Here is a 19,398-nt window from a genome sequence, read left to right as displayed (position 1 = left end):
TTAAAGTCCCCATGAAATGATCGCAAAAGTTTTTTGGGTTTTAGTATCAATATGTTAGTCTTAAGGTTATCTATAAGGCAGTGTGCTCCAAAACAGTGACAAAATTCACATTTAGAAGATATAAGCATTCAAAGCTTGCAGTTCGTCACATCCGCCAAAACGGTTCAACAATTTTTTTTGACGTCACATCGTACTTCATCTTCTCATCAAATCTTCTGACCAATCAAACGCTCTCTAGAAACCGAAGCCCCTACACTATAAATAGACGCTGAAACTGCGGCTGGCTGAGATCGGTCGTTTGTTCACAGTGTAGTATTTCCTGTACAGTGAATGGCACGTAGTGCACAATGTAGGCGATAGGGAACGATTCAGACAGTGTAAATATGCTTTCGATTGGGGCAAATGTGGTCTGGTTTCACGTTGGGTCAGAGCGCACAGTCTGATCCAGACTTTGGCTCCGGTCCAGAGACGCGATCGCACGGAGCAGATCATATGCGCGAGTCGGCATATATTAAACACTTTTAAAACTACACAGCCTCAGCATGATTATGATCACTATTTTGTTTTACTAAGAGTTTCATATTGAATCTAGGGGGTAATCTATTAGACTGTGGCTGTCAAATGTGGCTTTACCGAGCTCAAAGGCTCTGACCCGTGCAGATATAAACAAAATGCTATTGGCTAATTTAAAAAGGGGGCGTGGCTGCTCGATATGTCCCGCCCTGTCTTCCTGTTTCAGTTGAAATTATGTCACCACATAGAATAACGCTGCATGTTTCAAGGCACTTCAGGGGACCTTTAAATAAAAGCTTTTAAAAAAAAAAAAAAGTAAAAGTTCTAATTAGTTCATTCTGTCCACCTGTTGTCTTGTTAGTTACCTCATTAGTTCCTTTGTTTGGTTCATGCTTATAAGTCCTCAGTTCTCCCTCAGTGTTTGTCGGTTTATGTTGGTGTATATTTCATTCCTGTCCCCAGTATTTATGTTATTAAAGTCTATTTTCTAGTGTTAATCCTCGTCTTCGTGAGCTTTATTAGCACCAACCGTAACACTTTGAAAGGATTTTCAAAATTACATTTTTTTTTGACAGCTACAGATTTCAAAAACAAAAAGGTGGGAAAAAGAACCATTCTAACACACACACATACACACACAAAACATGGTTCTTCAGGACAAACTAGAACTGTTACTAAGTGTAAAGAACCCCTTTTTAGAGTGCATTTATCAGTGAAATAAATACACGTTTCAATTAATAGCAGGGCAAATCGACAGTCAGAAAATGAATTAGCATACACAGTATCACACATTAGGCACAAAACATGTAAAACAAGTTTTACATCCAATCAGGTTTATATCCTCATAAATTCTGCCTCAAGTTTATTGAAGATGCTCTTTCTGTTTTCTAGCAAAGGAATGAGTGGGAAAAATTAGTGTAAAATAATTCATCGGATAAATCTGAATGAGCAATATATTTAGCTAATGTATGACTGTGATGCTTTAACAAATTTGTAAATAAAACGAGTATTACAAATACTAGGCTGTTTCAGTCTTTCTACACATTTTACTTTAATTTTTTATACTGAATTAAATGTGTCAGTTTCGGTTTCCTTGTAATTATTTGCGAAATTTGCAAATTGTTCCCTAGCTTTTTTATTATGTAAATGCTACTCCATTTCTCCCCCAGTATAATAGGAAATGAAGTTATAAACCAAATGACAATGACTTTCGATAGCAAAATTTGTTGCTATTTTATTGGAAATTTTGAGCACGAGACTCTCTTATGAAGCTAGAGAAGAGAAGACTCAAAAGCAAAAGCATTCAGTTGTGAGAAAATAATGTTCTAAATTATAACCAGTGTTCTTCTTCCTTTTTGTGTTTGTTGAAAATCTCATTTCTGCATATAAAAATATAACTGAAAGTATGTCATGAAAGAACCCCAGCAACAAATGTGTCGTCATTAATGCAGAGAAGAGCAGACACATTTGACATTATTTGGGTCTCTGCTCATTAGAAAGTAGGTGACTTTCCTGTGGTATTTGTTGCCTCGTCTGTCATTGCAAAATAGTTTAAGTAGAGCAGTTGCTTCAAGTGTAAAGATCACAAAGCCACTTCAGCTTCTTCTGTGAAATGTGGGAAGAAAAGATCTGAGGTCTGATTTATTCATTTGCTTACCATACATCACTCAGAAATCAGCATGCTGTTTTAATACATTGACTTGACACGTTCTTATAACGTGCAGTTATTATAGTTGGTCGATCTATTAACAGTTCATGAAACTGCAGATCATTTTATACTAGAGATTGTAGTGGTCTGCATTGGTCGGTTAATATGCTGTTCTGATCATCACTGTGCTCTACAAGATCAATATCATCAAGAATTCAGGTAAGTCATGTATATATTCATTTGACGAAGTTATTCAAGTTAAACTGACTGATATAACGCTTATAAATTTTCACTTAATGAAAAGGCAGAGATTGTATTAATATCTTTCCATACACTGACAAAAATGATTTTTCAAAGTTGTAAATAAAGAAAATACTAGTTCAGTTTTTCGACTTCAAAATGTCACGTTTAAATCAATTTGCAACTTCATGTTTCTTTGTAATTATTAGTCAAATGTAAAAGCAATTTCTGAGTAAAAATTGTTTCTATACCTATTTTTTTTTTTGTACAGTATACACCGTAAATAGAACAAAGATTGCTGGAGTATGTTTTACATGTCTTTTCATGTTTAATTCAATGTGTTACTTGCTGTTTCTTTGTAATTATTTCAGAAAATTACAAGCAATTTCTAAGTGAAAATATTTTCAACGTTTTGTTGTTGTTTTCCTCCAGTGTACAAATAGCAAAAAACAACATGACTGATGAGAATACAGTTGACCCTAACTACTTAATTGAAGTCTATTCAGACGAGTTGTGTCGCAAAGAGGTGGTGAAAGTCGGATCCAGTGCTATTCCACTCATTTTCACAGCAGCGGTTGTGTTGAGCTGTATCTGTAATATCCTCATTCTGGTTTTCTTTGTGCTCTCACAAGCCTCACATGCCTGACCAATGTCTCAATCCTTAATTTAGCTGTGAGAGATCTGCTGTTCATTTTTGGCCTTCCGTTTTGGGCCTCGTACTACATCTGGGGTTGGACATTTGGAGAGGTTGGTTGTAAAGCTGTGAAGTTCTTCTTCTATGTGGGCTTTTACAGCAGCGTGTTGTTCTTGACTCTAATGACCGTTCAGCGTTACATGGCAGTGGCTCAATCCTCTGTCTGACTGGGAGAGATGCAGAGGCCTTTCCGTCTCTCCTTTTATCGGTTGGATCCTGAGTGGAACGGCTGCACTGCTCGGTTCACTTCATAGCAAAGTCATGACAGAATCTGAGAGCCTATACTGTGAATATGACAGTGTTGAATGGAGATCTGGCATTGCTTATTTTCAAAATGCTTTTTTCTTCATTGCATTCCTAATCATGGGTTATTGCTATGGCAGAATGCTGCGGACGATCACAAAATCACGGACTAATAAGAGACACAAGACTGTTAGACTAATATTCTGTATTGCACTTGTGTTTTTTATTGGTTGGGCTCCATATAACATTGTCATGTTCCTAAAATCTTTGACCTTCCATCCATTCACTGACTGTGAAGTAAGTATTAGTCTAGAATATGCATATTATGCTTGCCGAATGATAGCTTTCTCACACTGCTGCATAAACCCAGCGATTTTAGTTTTTGTAGATGCAAAGTTTTGTAATACTTTACGAGAAATTTCAAGGAGGTTTTGTGAAAAGATTCAAATATATGAAAAAAGAAAAAAATCTCAGGAGTATTAATTTTGTTATTCACAATATTTTAACTTCTGATTCTACTTGGTAAGATAAGAGAGACTTGAGGGAAAAGTTGGGTGTTTAAAGGAATAGTTCATCAGAAAATGAAAATTTGCTTAACATTTTCTCACCCTCAGGCCATCCAAGATGTAGATGAGTTAGTTTCTTCATCAGAACAGATTTGGAGAAATGTAGCATTGCATCACTTGCTCACCAGTGGATCCTCTGCAGTGAATGGGTGCCGTCAGAATGAGAGTCCAAACAGCTGATAAAAACATCACAATAATCCACACCACTCCAGTCTCCACTCTAAGCTTGTTTGTAAGAAAGAAATCCATCAAGACATTTTTATCTTCAAGCCGCTGCTTTCAGCTAAAATGCAAGTCCTCTTTCAATAACATTACTTTATCCAATGAAAAAGTAGTTTTGTCTGATTTAGAAGAGAAATACGCACAGATCAAGCACTGTTTACAAGCAAAAACAGTCCAAAACAGTTTTAAACTAATATGTCTGTGGATTTGATGTGAGAGGACAACAGGAGATGGACTTTTTCATAGGAGGAAGCGTGATTATGGATTATGGTCAGACATGATGGTTTAAAGTTAAAACGTCTTGATGGATTTCTTTCTTCGAAACACACAGCTTTTCACTTCTCAAGATGTTAATTGATGGACTGGAGTGGTGGATTACTGTGATGTTTTTATCAGCTGTTTGGACTCTCATTCTGACGGCACCCATTCACTGCAGAGGATCCATTGGTGAGCAAGTGATGTAATGCTACATTTCTCCAAATCTGTTCCCATGAAGAAACAAACTCATCTACATCTTGGATGGCCTGAGGGTGAGGACATTTTCAGCAAATTTTTAGGTTTACTATTCCTTTAAAAATTTGTAGGAAAACAAACATTGAAGATTGAACAATCTGGCTGCTCGTGGGATCAAATGATCAAACAAATTACAAAGAACACCTGAAACCAACAAAATATTTAAATGCTATCTTTGTGTAAAAGCACGTTCCAATTCGAATACACAAACGAATCAGGTCAGTTTTTTAAGGAAGATATGTTGTGAATGAAGTGATGAACTTCTTAAATACTCCCAGCTAAAATTACTGTAAAATAAACCATGAGAACTGTTTGTGAAAATGCAGATTATGCAATTTTGTGCAGTGAAATACGTCAAATGTAGTTATGACTGGAAATGTTCTTTTTTCACGTGACAAAGTGTAAATCGTGGTCTGTGGAAGGAAGCACAGCATCATCATTGACCTACACGCACAGGAAAATGGAAGATTTGAGATCATGCCAAACTTAATTTTTCTGCAGGTTAATAACACTATTAGTTTGTAGCCTAGTTTAAATGCAGTTATAATCATGACATAAATACATGATTTGAAAAGCATTTTCTTCATCTATTTAATGACTCTGGCCTGCTGTTTATTTTAAACTTGAAACAAAAGCAAGGGCAAGAGCTATACTTCAAAACTCAGCCATTTCTCTTTTCCTTGACAAATGTGAAATGAAAGTATCGTTTTCACAATGAAGGCAGTTGTTCTTTAAAGTGTTGTGGCAATTCCTTAGTAACATTTTAAGGTAGTTGCCAGTTAATGGGAGTTTCAGAATAGTCGGTTTACCTAATAGTATTCACATGATTTGTTTCCTTTTTATGTTAATAATGAAAAGGAAACAAATCATGTGAATACTATTATGTAAACCAACTGTTTTTGCCACGACACTTTAAAGAACAACTGCCTTCATTGTGAGAGCGATACTTTCATTTCACGTTTGTCAAGGAAAAGAGAAATAGCTGAGTTTTGAAGTAGGTGTCTTTAACCCTCCCATTGATCATAAAAACACTCAAATATCCCTCCCAAAACATCCACGTCACTCAATATTAGTCTCAATTTGCTGCGCAGTTTTCTAGCAATTTGTTTCAGTTTGCCAGAATAAGTAGTACTAATAGAACTGAAAAAATTAAGGTAAGAATATTCTTCCTTATTTATTATTTTATTAGTAAATACATGTTTTAAGTAAATATCGAATTATAATAAAATATAATAATAATAAATTCTAATAACAAAATGAATGTGATTATATAGAGAACATCATGACTGAAGACTATACATCTACAGAACCAGAAGACCAACTTTGTCGCAAAGAAGAGGTGGTCAAAGTTGGATCCATTGTTATTCCAGTTTTCTTCGCTCTTCTGGTTGTGTTTAGTTGCATTGGTAACCTGCTGGTTCTGGTCATCCTGGTGCTGTGTGAGACGTTTAGATCGCTGATCAACATCCTGATCCTCAATTTAGCCGTGTCCGATCTGCTGTTCACTTTTGGCCTTCCGTTTTGGGCCTCGTACTACATCTGGGGTTGGACATTTGGAGAGGTTGGTTGTAAAGCTGTGAAGTTCTTCTTCTATGTGGGCTTTTACAGCAGCGTGCTGTTCTTGACTCTAATGACCGTTCAGCGTTACATGGCAGTGGTTCATCCTCTGTCTGACTGGGAGAGATGCAGATGCTTTTCGGTTGCTCCCTTTATCGTATGGATCTTGAGTGGAACAGCTGCACTGTTAATCTCCCTTCGTAGCCAAGTCTTAGAACAGGAAGGGGTTCTTTACTGTGAATTTGACAGCATTCAAGTAAAACATGCCGCTGTTTATTTACAAAATGTTTTCTTCTTGATTGCATTTTGCATCATGGGATTTTGTCAAGTCAGAATGTTCCAGACAATCGCACAATCCCGAACAAAGCGGCGACACAAGGCTATCAAACTAATATTCTGCATGGGGCTGGTATTCTTCATCGGTTGGGCTCCATACAACATTGTTATGTTCTTGAGAATCCTGCAGGATTATGGTTTGTCTTCATTCATAGACTGTAATGTATCCATTCGTCTTGATTATGCATTTTATGCTTGCCGACTGTTGGCTTTTTCAAATTGCTGCTTAAACCCAGTGCTTTATGCTCTAGTTGGAGAAAAATTTCAGAAACATTTACAGACAATATTGAAGAAAATGTGTTGAAAATAAAGAATTTCCTGTTGTTTTTGGTGTGTTTGTTTGTTAAATGCAGCACGTCTCACAAAGCGTAACATATACACTACTGCTCAAAGTTTGGGGTAAGTCTTTTTTTTTTTAATAAATTCTTTATGTAGCAAGGATGCATTAAATTGATCAAAGGTGACAGTAAAGACATTTATTATGTTACAAAATATTTCTATTTCAAATAAATGCTGTTCTTTCAAACATTGGGGGGGAAATGTATCACAGTTCCCACAAAAATATTTAGCCATTTATTCATGTTTTTTTTTTAACTGTTTATTCATGTTCTATAAATTCAAGACATCAACTTATTCAGTACAAGGTATTACACAGACTTCACTATTCTAAAACAAAGCTTAGCAAATTCTATCCTTCCGTCTCCCCCATATGTGATAATGTAAAGCTGCAGATTCAGAGTTTATGGTTAGAAATATTCCAGTTTTTTGCTAAGGTCTATAACTGTGTTTTACTCTCCGACTCAATGATAACAATTTTTGGTTGGTCAGGTTTGCTGGAGTCACTCGGTTCGAAGGTAAGGTTACCTGTCCAATATGGTACTGTGTATGTTTGTAGCTAAGAAAGTTATTCTGTTTTTGTGGAAGAAAAATGTTAGGCCTCTCATTTCCTGACTGGCTAACTGGACTCACATCTACCTTACATCTAGAAAGAATTAGATATACCATCTCTGGAAACTCTGCAAAATATGGGAACCAGTTTTTTCTTTTCTGACGAGCCACAAGGACTAATGATGTATTCAGTTGTTTTAGGTTTGTAGCAATCATTTGTATTGTAATTACTCTTTGTAGGCTATGCTGGTCTTTTATATCGCCATTCTCCTTTTTTGTCTTATTCTCATGCTTCATTTTACATATTGCACTATTGTATACAGAAGGGTCTGTTTGTTTGTTTTCGTGTCTGCAAGAAAAACATAATAATATAAAAAATGTATATGTTCAAATAGAAAACAGTTAATTTAAATAGTAATAATATTTCACAATATTGCTGTTTTTATAGAATTTTTGATCAAATAAATTCAGCCTTGGTGAGACTTTTTTCATAATTGTTAAAAACCATACCAACCTCAAATTTTTAAATGGTATAGCTTAAATTAAACCGTACATCTTGAATAATTTATAGATCATATAATTGATTAAACATAAAAAAAAAAAAGATTGTGAATCATTTTTAGGCAAGCATGGACTAGAAGGCAAACACACTTCTCCATAATTGCCAGAAAAAATACAGACATGACATAATTTAGTTCCCTATATGATCTCAAAAAATATTCCACATTAAATAAAAGCTTGATTGACGCCATCTGTGGCATGCTGGTAAAAACCACTGAAAATTTCGAGATCCCTTTAAAAAAAAAAAAAAAAAAAAAATGCATGCATGTTTTCATGTTTTTCTTAAACATCTAAATATCAGTAATAATAATACATAAGGAGAATTTTTTTAATCCTTGAGTTGCAGGTTCTTTGTCAGATCCCTTTAAAAAAAAAAAAAAAAAAAGAATGCATGCATGTTTTCATGTTTTTCTTAAACATCTAAATATCAGGAAATAATAATAATAATAATAATAAAAGATGTCAGCCTTACACTGACACCATATGAACCACTTCTGAATCTAAACATCAAATCGTTCGACATGCAAAAGTTTAATCTAGGCCAGGAAAATGTCAAAAATCACACAACCACAGCAGTAATTTACTGTGACAACTTCATTTGACAGAGACACATGCACAAAGCAGCCTTAGTCGTTTCCAGATAAAAAGTTTATTGATTTTCATCATTTGTACATGCATATAGATCGACTTGGTTTGGAGAAAACGCTTCAGTTTTTTTAAAGTGGTACTCAGTGCTGTTGGTTAGGTCAAGGGCACATTTGTGCTTTATCAAAAGTGCTCTTTAAATAAGTCTTTACTGAGAAATCTGTCCCTGACATCTCCGTAAACAAGTTGTGCTTGTTTTAAACCTTCACCCACCCTCTTACGGACAGATTTTGTGCAGCATTTGTGTTTACTTTTTTTAATGTTTGCATATCAAAATGTACAATTTCTTGGTTTCAAGGTATGTAATTGATCCCTGCTTCTTTTTTTTTTGCATGGTGTCCACTGAGAATTCACCGATGTTGATTACAACAAAAACAAACTGAGATAGTCTTATGTTGTTTACAAGATATTCTGCTTTATAATATGTCCTACATAGGATACTTGGTTTACCATAAGCCCTATTAAATATTATAGTGATGTCTCTCACAGGGCTTGGATGAAAACGGCTACATGATGCAGCAGGACTCACAGGGCATGTGGTACGAGCTTATTGATGAACAGGAATAAAAAAAAACTATCAGCCCTTTAACAAATCCTCAAACTTCACTTCATCTGATAAGGCAAAGGAAAGACATAGGTAGCAGCATTTCAATTGAAGGAGATTCTGCTTATTGTTTATTACATTATGATTACTTTCGAAAGATCTTAAACAATAAGCTTGTATGGGTTCTACCATTGAAACAGACGTTACATTTCATATATGCCTATAGCTCAAGTTGCTTTTGGATGTCTGCGATTAATGCTACTCAACACAACAGCGGAATGAATATCACAAAAACACATCCAAGATACATTTCAACCCAAAATCTAATGGGAAAAAAAGGTATTAAAATTGTTTCATTTCAATCAGCATTAATTATAGGCAGAAGAACAATTGTTTACATCATGTATAAATACCTCACACTTTACATAATATATCATTTTTTCCCCCACAATTACTGTAATGAGAAATCGAAGGGTGCGCTTAATTTTAACATTGATAATATGGAAGAAAATACTTTTTTTTTTCCCCATTTAATTTTGAGTTAAATATATCATGGATATGTTGCTGAGTAAGTTCAATTCACCCAATCATATCAGAAAAAAAAAAATAATTTCAGGACGAGAGTTTTGCTTCGCTTGGACTGCGCAGACAGCCGTATATTGGGGTGGAATGAGATGAGGTCTCTGCAAACCATAGCAAAATGTATAATTCAAGAGGCAAAAATCTGTTCAAGCTTTGCAAAGAGGGAAGAAAATATGTTCTCTTCGTTTGAACAATAATTATAAAACTAAGCAAAGAGTTCAGCCACTCAATTGCTGGCATAACGACAGCAAAACTACAAGGTTTTGCCATAAACACAACAAACATCATTCTCTTGTCACACATTCCTTATGGTTAGCACTTCACAGGAGCTTTCACGACAGTGACGACACTTTTCTTCAAGTATTAGACGTGACTTCAGTCACCACGATGGTGGTCCCCCCCAAAAAGACAGAAGATGTGGTTCCTAAGGTACACCACTTCAGTTTGAGGAGACAGGAGCTGATTACAGAAAGTAGAAGCCAAGAGATCTTAATTTCGTAATTTCTCTTGCCGTTTTAGGTGTCTAAGCGTCAGATGAAGGAAAGTACAGTGAGGGGTCTCCCTCTGACTCGGTTTTCTTTCACTCCTGTGTTGCAGGTTGCATTTCCACCATTATAAATGTTCATACATCTATAATGGGAAAAAAAAATCTAAATAAGGTAAAGGGGCCATCGCTTGTCACCCCAAATCCATGTTGTGTCCGGACTGACTGACCTGAACTCTACTGTGCCGGGTTTTCCTCCAGTCCACTCACATTATGCATGCTGCCGTTCTCTCTGAAAGCCAATAAGGGAACCTTTCTCTTCTCCTCCTCTTCATTTTCCTCCACCTCTCCGTCTCCATCTTGACAGGACAGTTTGGTCCCCATGGGAACCTCTATGACCTCCTCGAGGGCCTCTGTGACAGCACCATTTTCTCTGAGCTGGGCAGTCACACTTGAAGTGAAGAAAGGTGTCAGAGATTACAAATTGTTTGTACATCAAGTTTGAGTTTCTCTGATTAAGCATATCGTTGGATTAAATACTTCGGCTTGTATTCTCATTTGAGATAAATAAATAAATTAATACATTTAAATGTAAATAGTGCTCATACTGTCTGTATACAAATGATCTAAAGAAAAAAATTGTTGGAGTTCCTCCTATCACCAGTAGAGGGCAGGAGAGATTCATTTACTGCATTACAGTATACTGATCCATTTAGTAGACAATTATCCAAAGTGATCATGTTAACTACATGATCTAACAGTAACATTACTCTGGTCTCACCTGTGATCTGATGTGGGCAGTATGGGTGTAATGAAGCTGGGCCCCGTGTGTCCGTTACTGTCACTGCGTACTGTCTCAGAGGTCTCCGGAGCCTGAGGGGCCGACACACTCACTGAAGGGCTGCTGGATATTGAACTCGCTAAGAGAGACAAGAGAGTGGGAGGTTAGTGATGTCAGATTCATGACAGGCATCATAAATCACATTTGTGACAATGTCATGTCAGAGTGAGGAAACTGCTGCACATGTAAATGTAAAAATCACCTGAATTCTGTCCGCTCTGCAGGCTGACATCGCCATTTCTCTGTGGGGTGGTTTTCTTCAAAACAGAAAGTAAAGAAACAGAGTGTGTGTGTTAGTGAAAGTCAGCACTTCAAATTACAGCCACAATGCTGAAAAGAAGATGGCAACTGCTCACAGACACTACACCTTACCTGATCAGATCGGCGTGTGCGTTTCATAATTTCCTCAAGGCGCTGTGACAGACAAGAATAAGCTCAGATAACATTAAAACCCTGTAATTACCTTAAACAGCACTCAATGAAATGAACTCCGCTTACCTTCTTCCTCTCCATTCTCTCAGCCTCCTCTTTCTGGAAGTGTTTCTCTCTCTCTAGACGCAAACGCTCTCCCTTTTCTCTCTGGCGGGCCTCCTCTTCCTCTTTCTAAACATACAGAAACACAAAAAATACATTTGGATAAATCTTACATATAAAAATGTAAGAAATCAGCATGCATTTACTTTAGGGCTGCCAAACTTAACATGTTTTTGAGATTAATTACATGTTTAATGCTATTTAGCACACATATTACTAAAAGTGGCTTTAGAAAGTGGCAGCATGTTGTTTGTTGTATTTCCATATCATTAACCATGAGCCTATCTCTGGCCTACAGTATACAATTAATGCATATAGTATGCATGATTTGTGTATTTTATATTGAGACATAATGAGAGGCAAAGGCACACTATTGTTCAAATGTTTGGGGTTGGTAAGATTGTTTAATTTTTTTAGAAGTATCCTCTTCTCACCATGGCTGCACTGATTTAATCAAAAACACAGTAATATTGTAAAATAATATTACAAGTTAAAATAACTGTTTTCTATTTAAACATATTGTAAAATGTAATACATTCCTGCGATGCACAGCTAATTTTCAGCATCATTACTCCAGTCTTCACAGTCACATGATCCTTCAGAAATCATATATGCTGATTTGCTGCTAAAGAAACATTTCTCATCATTGTTGAAAACAGCTGTGCTGCTTTATATTTTTGTGGAAACCGTCATCAATTTTCTTCAGGATTCTTTGATGAACAGAAAGTATAAAAGAACAGACAGAAGAACTTTCTTAAGTCGCTTTGGATAAAAGTGTCCGCTAAAATGTAACAACATTATTTTAAACAGAAATCTTTTGTACCATTACAAATTGTAGCATTATAAAACTATTTCATCCTTGCTAAATAAAAGTATTAATTACTTTTTATAAATCAAAAATTTTGAACAGTAGTGCATATAAATTAATAAATTCTGCCAAATTCAAGTCAATGTTGAATTATCTAAAAAAATATCATGAGATTAATCACGATTTTTATAATCTATTTGGAGCCCTAATGTTTACATGTTATCTTACTGAAGCACACAGTGATTGCTGAGCGTTTAATGATCTGTCTGCTGTGGTTAATGAATGAGACTGTTGTGTGTTTTTGTGTGTACCTGTCTCTGCAGGCGTTCAGCTTCCTCTCTCTCCCTCTGAGCTTTCTCCTCCTCTAAACGCTTTGCCTCCTCCTCTTGTCTCTTCTTCTCTTCAGCCTGCCGCTGTGCCTCCTCCTCTCTCTTCGCTCGCTCCTCTGCCTTCCTGCGGGCCATCTCCTCCCTGCTGCACCTGAATGCACACAGGCACATACTGATTTCAAAATTTCTTTCAAAATAAATGCGTGTTTAGTGCTTTGGTTTGGCTAGATGAAAATCTCTCAAACACACCTTTCAGCCTCTTCCTGCTGTCTTTTCTCCTCCTCTTCTCTTTCTCTCTGTTCTCTGGCCTGCCGTCGTTTCTCAGCCAGCAGTCGTGATGCCTCCTCAGGATCTGTTGTGCCTGCAGAGGGCCGTGTAGTTGGAGAACTTCCCAAACTTTCTACAAAGACAAAAAGAGGCACCGAGTAGAATAAATGACGCTAGTTTAACTGAACTCGATGGTTGACAGTGGCTGTGCAGTATTACAGACCAGGAGATGGTTCTGATTTAGTTGTAGGAGCCTCTGGTTCAATTTTAGGAGGTTCAACATCCTCTTTTTTGGCCCCCTCTCCTTCTGGGGTAACTCTCGGGCTCTCTGATGTCACTCTGTTGGGCCTGAGATTGCCTGGCAATAAGGACGGGTTACTAGGAGACAGAGGAATTGATGTTGGAGGAGGAGGAGACCTGGACTTTTTGGGGTTAGGTGTCTTCTGATGGGGTTTAGTAGAGCCCCTGACAAACAGACAACAACAACAAAAATTAATCAGTGAGTAAAAGTAGTTTATAAAAATAGTGAATATTTATTTGAATACCAGTTTCATCTTATCACTATATAGTTTAAGTTTTAGTAAATATATTTAAGAAATTAATTTCTAGTATTATTTACCAAGATCTTGCAAATCCTACAAGAGGAATTCTAACATCACGGGAAGATTGATAAATAAATGTACATTTATTTTTGTTATTTAATTTGAAAAAAATGAATCTGAGTAAAAAGTTTATCCATTTTTCATTCTGTCCAATAAAATTATAACACTACTACTAATATAGTGTAATATTATTAGTATACAATTATAATAGAATATTATAACATTAAGAATTTTAACATTTGAAATATTTTTTATTTTAATACCATTTTTAAAATGTAATTTTGTTTTTGTTCCAAAATTTGATTGTTTTTATTTCATGGACATTTCTATTTAATTGTTATATATTTGAGTTTCTTTTAGTAATTTTAGCATTTTTTAATATATATATATATATATATATATATATATATATATAATAGGAATTATAATGTGAATTTTAATTATATTGTGAATATAATTATAATTATGAAATCGGCAAAAACAAAGCATTTCTAGAATTAATGCCTTAAATAAGAAGAAAATATGAAAGAATTCTGAAGTTAAGATAACATAACAGGAAAATCAATGATTATGCAAATTTTAATTTTATTATATCTATTTTTTTCTAGCCCATGTGTACTGTTTTTATATATATATATATGTATGTATATACAGTGGTGTGAAAACTACTTCAGTCTGTGTGCACTGAATTTATTTAATACACGAGTTTCACAATTTGAGTTGAATTACTGAAATAAATGAACTTTTCCACGACATTCTAATATATTTATATACACCTGTATATATATATATATATATATATATATATATATATAAACCCTGTTGATTGCAAAATATACTTTCATTCCTCACAGTCTTGTTTTAATCTTAAAAATGCCATTTATACCTGTTGGGGGAAGGATTGGTGACCCTGCTGCGATAACCGACAGGTGAAGGAGATCTCTTGGGTGTGAACAGGCTCAGACTGGTAGTGGGATATGACAGGTTACTCCACGACTTTCTCACATTGTCCTTATCCTTCCTGTCAATCTGCCCAATGAAACAAAATACATCCTTTGAGAGACACCTACTGTACTTCCATACTTCATTATACAAAGATCAACACACTGCAATTGGCCTACATAGATTCATAAGTAAGCTTAAGCATATGGCACTTGCACGGTCACAAACAAATTCAAGCACATAATTACTGTACAACAATACTGAGTCTTGTGTGTGTTGCTTACTGGGAGATTCTGGGTGGTCTTTCTGCGGGTGCTGCTGTCTGGAGGGATATACCCTGCTCTGACTTGTCTCTCAAGATTAAGGCCTGCTTTGATTGGTCGCTCAGCTCCGCGTGACTGGATGGACTTGAAGGACATGGAGCTCATTGGGTGACAGGAGGCTGAGCGAGGACAAACGTGGGTCACTGTACCACAGGAAAGTTTAACCAACCGACCAGGGAGTATTATGGGATAAATAAATTGATTCAATATGGACAAGAGGAGTGACAGGGAGGGAGGAAGGTGTGCAGAAAAAAAGGGTTAATAAGGGGTGAATGAGTGATGAAATAGTGGAAAGAGAAGAAAAAGAAAGTGTGTATTAGTATCTATATAGCTCTAGAAAGAAATTAGACAACATCAATCGTCACTGTGAGGAGGACAATCTGAAAGCGTGTTCAGAATGGCATACTACAATACTATTTTTTGCAGTATGATGTATACTGTGCTCATTTTGTAAATTTTTTCTGTATGCAAGGAACTGAATTTGCCAAGTGAATTATATACCCAGTGGCATATTATATCCCATGATGCGCTAGAAATTTCTAGGGTGACAACTGAATTAGAAATAATAAAAAATGTGATTTTACTATGCCTTTAACTCATTATTTGATTAGACTGAAATTGGAATAAAAATGCAAAACAATATTTTTAATTCAGAGATAAAGACTAGACAACATTTACTACATTAAAAATAAAAAGTAATGAGGTTAACAACAACGTAGCATACTTATTGTTTGAAATATGTATTCACACTACGAAGTCTTCCACACGATTATAAAACAGCAGGCAGTAAATAGTACGGCACAGTATGCAGTAAACAGTGAGGTAGTATTTCATTCTGAACAACACAGACACTTTAATTCCTCTTGAGTCAATGATGATGCTTTTGCCCATGATAGAATTTAATTAGTTGATAACAGCATCCCCAACCAGAAAAAAAACACACCAAACGATTAGCAAGAAACAGACAAACATAAATAGACACAAGCCATTGAGAGATTAGCATCAGGTCCATTTGTGCGCACACACACACGTCAGTTTAAGCTGAAGTTGGCAGTAACTGGGCAAGGCTGTCGCTGAGAGAAAAGTCTGTCTGAAAAGGTTGTTTTGTTTTAGCACAAGGGCCTTGCCAGAAACAGCCCTCACTGTTCTACAAGACTCTCATTCCCCTCTTTCGCTGCTCTCTTTTTTTGTACATGTGTGTTCACAATAAAATGTCCTGAAGATCAGCTATTATATAATTATCGGTCGCAAACAGAGTTAAAACTGCTTTGAAACTGCAGTCAATCTGGCAGAATACCAATAAGATGTCTCAGCTTAACTTTTAACAAGTTGAAGCACCAACACAAGTTATTTTAAACATCCGAATTGAAAAAATTGAAATGGCTGGTAAAAAAGGCGCAAAGCGAATTTCCCATCTTATCTGTATGAAAGCTTATTCCCACTATGGAATTGAAAATAAAAAAATAAAAGATATCTTGCAATTACAAGCTATAAACCCACAATTTTGAGTTTATATCTCGCAATTGGGAGTTTTTTTCTTAGAATTCTGATTTTACAACTCACAATTATGTTTTTGGAATAAAAAAAATGTAAAAGTAAATGCAACTTTTATCTCAAGTTTATCTCACAATGCAGATTTTTCTTCTAAGAATTGCAAGTTTATATCTCACAATTTAGTCTTTTTGCCCCAGAATTATGATGAGTCAGAATTGTGAGATAAAAAGTTGCAATTACCTTTTTTATTTAAGCAATTACCTGCTTCTCCAGACAAAGACATGGCACTGCGACTCCTGGCCAGGTAGGAGTGTGTTGGTGTCTGTAGTCGACTGATCATTGTATTCTCCCATGGGGTAAGAGGCATGCTACGCATACCTGGACGAGCACACACATGCAAATTCTCTCTTATATACTGTCACTGTCATTAAAAGGAAATATTTGGTTGTTGAGGGACAAAGTGCTAAATAAGTTGCTTGCACATGCAGTAGAACAACTGAAAAAGATGCATCACATCCATTAATAACATCATATGCCTAGAATAGGTATCATGCATGCCTAGAATAGGTATCATAGGTGAATCATGCATGTTTTATGTAAAGTTCTGTGTTAAGTGAGACCAACCAAGGTAAAACAGGATTCTTTACCCTAAACATAACCACTAGCGGAAAGACAACATGAAGCCAATTTAAAGGCATAGTTCACCCAAAAACTTGCCTAAAATGTACTCACCTTCAGGCCATTCAAGATGTATATGGGATTGTTTCTTCATTGGAGTTGAAGACTTATTTTAGTCGAAAACAACAGCTTGAAGTTAAAAAAAGTCTAGATGGATTTGTTTCTTACAAACATGCAGCTTTTCACTTCATAAGACATTAATTGATGGTCTGGAATGGTGTGGATTACTGTGATGTTTTTTATCAGCTGTTTGGACTCTCATTCTGATGGCACCCATTCACTGCAGAGGATCCATTGGTGAGCAAGTGATGGAATGATACATTTCTCCAAATCTGTTCCCATGAAGAAACAAACTCATCTACATCTTGGATGGCCTGAGGGTGAGTACATTTCCGGCAAATTTTTGGGTGATCTATTCCTTTAAGATACACCAGTCAATCAAGGAAAACAAGGTTAGTTACCATAAACATAACCACTTGTGGAAAGACATGAAACTGCAATCACAACCCATTTAATGTGTGTAAAGTGGCATATTTTTAATTAAAAGAATATTTTTGGCCAGGACCTGATGTTATCCATCAGGATTTGTTTGTATCATGAAAAGTGAGCTACGAAATTAATATTATTTTGTCCAAACCACATAGCCTGTCACACAGCAATAATTTAAGTAACTACATTATGATGAAAAATTATGTAAAAAAATTGTTTCTTTAAAAGAACATACACTGATGAATTTTGCATAATAAAAAGTACATTAATCTATTTTGATTTCATGTTGTCTTAAAAAAAGTTGCCAACTGCTGTAGGAAAAAACACATGCAAGAACTATCAAAAAATGTGTTACAGTCAAATGAAGCATGCAGCATACACACACAGTAAATCTTTTAACTCATTATCGTTATTGCTAAATTATTATTTTCAAACGCATAAACCATTTAAAACTTTCATAAACTAACTTACATAAACTAGCATGCAATATTTGTAAATACTGGAAGAGATTGCATGACTCCAGAGTTGTGCGTAGCCAGAGCTCAAGACTGAAAATTACAGAATCGTTTGATTACATAAAATTTTGTTTGACTTTTTTTTTTTTTTATAAAAGCGCTTGGTCATGCTCACATTGTGTGGATGCAATGGTAGCTCCTACAATGAAACAGAATATGCACTTCACTGAGTGCAAAGATTATTATTTGATCACGATATTTCTCATCCAAAAGTTACTGTGTACTGTGAAGGAGCAAAAGGCATGCATTTTAAAGAAATTTAACATATATGTAATTGAAGTCACATATTGACAAATGTAATTGACTGTTCTGTGAGCCATTCATTTAGGCTTTTTTTCATTAATGATTAGTTTATTTGCAGTCTGGAGCCATGGGTAGCACAGGTTTGAACCCAGTAGGAGAGCATCAAGAAAGATTCTTGGATTTCTAAAATCCACCTGCTGGTTTGTCCTGAGGGATCTTCTCTTTGGAGATTTGGGATTTAGATTGTGTTTTTTTAATCAAGCAAGACGACGAGAGAGATGTCTGCTTCTGTAAGGCTTGGATGGTACAGCACAATCACACAGCACACAAATACACACACACAAAAACAACATCAATTCAACAAGGTGAAAACAAAAACCATCTAAAAAGAGACTCATTTGGCTATGTGATGGCTTGTGTACAATTTAAACAGGTAGCGTGCGTGTTTACCTCTATCTTGTGAATTCAGCAAGGTGGCTGAGGAAGATGACAGGCGTTTGGAAATGACTGGATCTGTGGGTTTGGACAGATTCATAGTGGAGACTGACCTTCTGTCAGTATCTACAAACACACAGACGCAAAATACAACATCAGATGCAAACTTAATAAAACTTAAAGGCATAATACAGACATGCAATGAAGAAAGAACTAAAGGGGAAGGGAAGAGGGCATAAGAGGCTTTACTGAGATGTTTTCTACTGTGTGTTTACCTGCATTTAATGGATGCTAATTTTTAAGTTAGTTCTGAGTAAAGTGCTTAGCTACGTGTACTAAAGACTACAGAGGATGTCCACCCTCATCTGCTTAATGCTCACAATCTGCCTTCCCAGTGTGTCCCAGAATGGACAGAAACATTAAAACTAACAGGAAATCTGTGATGTCTTTAAACATCTTTAAAAGGATCTAACGTCACCAACATCAACATTATCAGACTTTAAAGGGGTCATATCATGGAAAATAAGATGAAAAATAGAAAGACACTGATGTACAAAACTAGTCAAATGTTTGGACACACCTAAAATGTTATGTAATAATGTATTAATCTTAAAGGAGTAAAGGTGTAATAGCAAAAAAAAAAAAAAAACCTAAATGTAAGA

At 35.7% G+C, this 19,398-nt stretch overlaps 2 protein-coding genes and 1 pseudogene across 13 annotated transcripts in view; 2 read left to right on the top strand and 1 right to left on the bottom strand.

Annotated features, from left to right (window-relative positions):
- Positions 1-2,855: 2,855 nt before the first annotated feature.
- Positions 2,856-3,900, top strand: LOC107738430 (chemokine XC receptor 1-like; annotated as a pseudogene).
- A 2,021-nt stretch (positions 3,901-5,921) lies between these two features.
- On the top strand, positions 5,922-6,836 carry LOC107738521 (chemokine XC receptor 1-like). Its single transcript, XM_016550281.1, has one exon. The coding sequence runs from the start codon at positions 5,922-5,924 to the stop codon at positions 6,834-6,836; it is 915 nt and encodes a 304-aa protein (XP_016405767.1).
- A 1,775-nt stretch (positions 6,837-8,611) lies between these two features.
- Positions 8,612-19,398, bottom strand: part of LOC107738276 (ensconsin-like) — a 58,998-nt gene continuing 48,211 nt past the window's right edge. For 6 of the 12 annotated variants that reach the window (XM_016550029.1, XM_016549994.1, XM_016550014.1 and 3 more), the window contains 13 exons: positions 18,752-18,862; positions 18,496-18,597; positions 16,638-16,754; positions 14,844-15,025; positions 14,504-14,646; positions 13,239-13,480; positions 12,998-13,148; positions 12,731-12,899; positions 11,576-11,680; positions 11,450-11,491; positions 11,280-11,334; positions 11,018-11,156; positions 8,612-10,687 (listed from right to left, as the gene is read on the bottom strand). In XM_016550029.1, coding sequence (XP_016405515.1) covers positions 10,474-10,687; positions 11,018-11,156; positions 11,280-11,334; positions 11,450-11,491; positions 11,576-11,680; positions 12,731-12,899; positions 12,998-13,148; positions 13,239-13,480; positions 14,504-14,646; positions 14,844-15,025; positions 16,638-16,754; positions 18,496-18,597; positions 18,752-18,862 — 1,772 coding nt within the window. In that variant the 3' untranslated portion in view covers positions 8,612-10,473. The remainder of the gene's footprint in view (positions 10,688-11,017; positions 11,157-11,279; positions 11,335-11,449; positions 11,492-11,575; positions 11,681-12,730; positions 12,900-12,997; positions 13,149-13,238; positions 13,481-14,503; positions 14,647-14,843; positions 15,026-16,637; positions 16,755-18,495; positions 18,598-18,751; positions 18,863-19,398) is intronic. The other 6 variants (XM_016550063.1, XM_016550008.1, XM_016550049.1 and 3 more) reach the window with 4 other exon arrangements.

The sequence above is a fragment of the Sinocyclocheilus rhinocerous genome, unplaced genomic scaffold, assembly GCF_001515625.1.
Source record: "Sinocyclocheilus rhinocerous isolate Xijiao unplaced genomic scaffold, SAMN03320098_v1.1 scaffold2716, whole genome shotgun sequence".
NCBI classification, from domain to species: domain Eukaryota; kingdom Metazoa; phylum Chordata; class Actinopteri; order Cypriniformes; family Cyprinidae; genus Sinocyclocheilus; species Sinocyclocheilus rhinocerous.
This window is presented reverse-complemented; position numbering and strand designations above follow the sequence as displayed.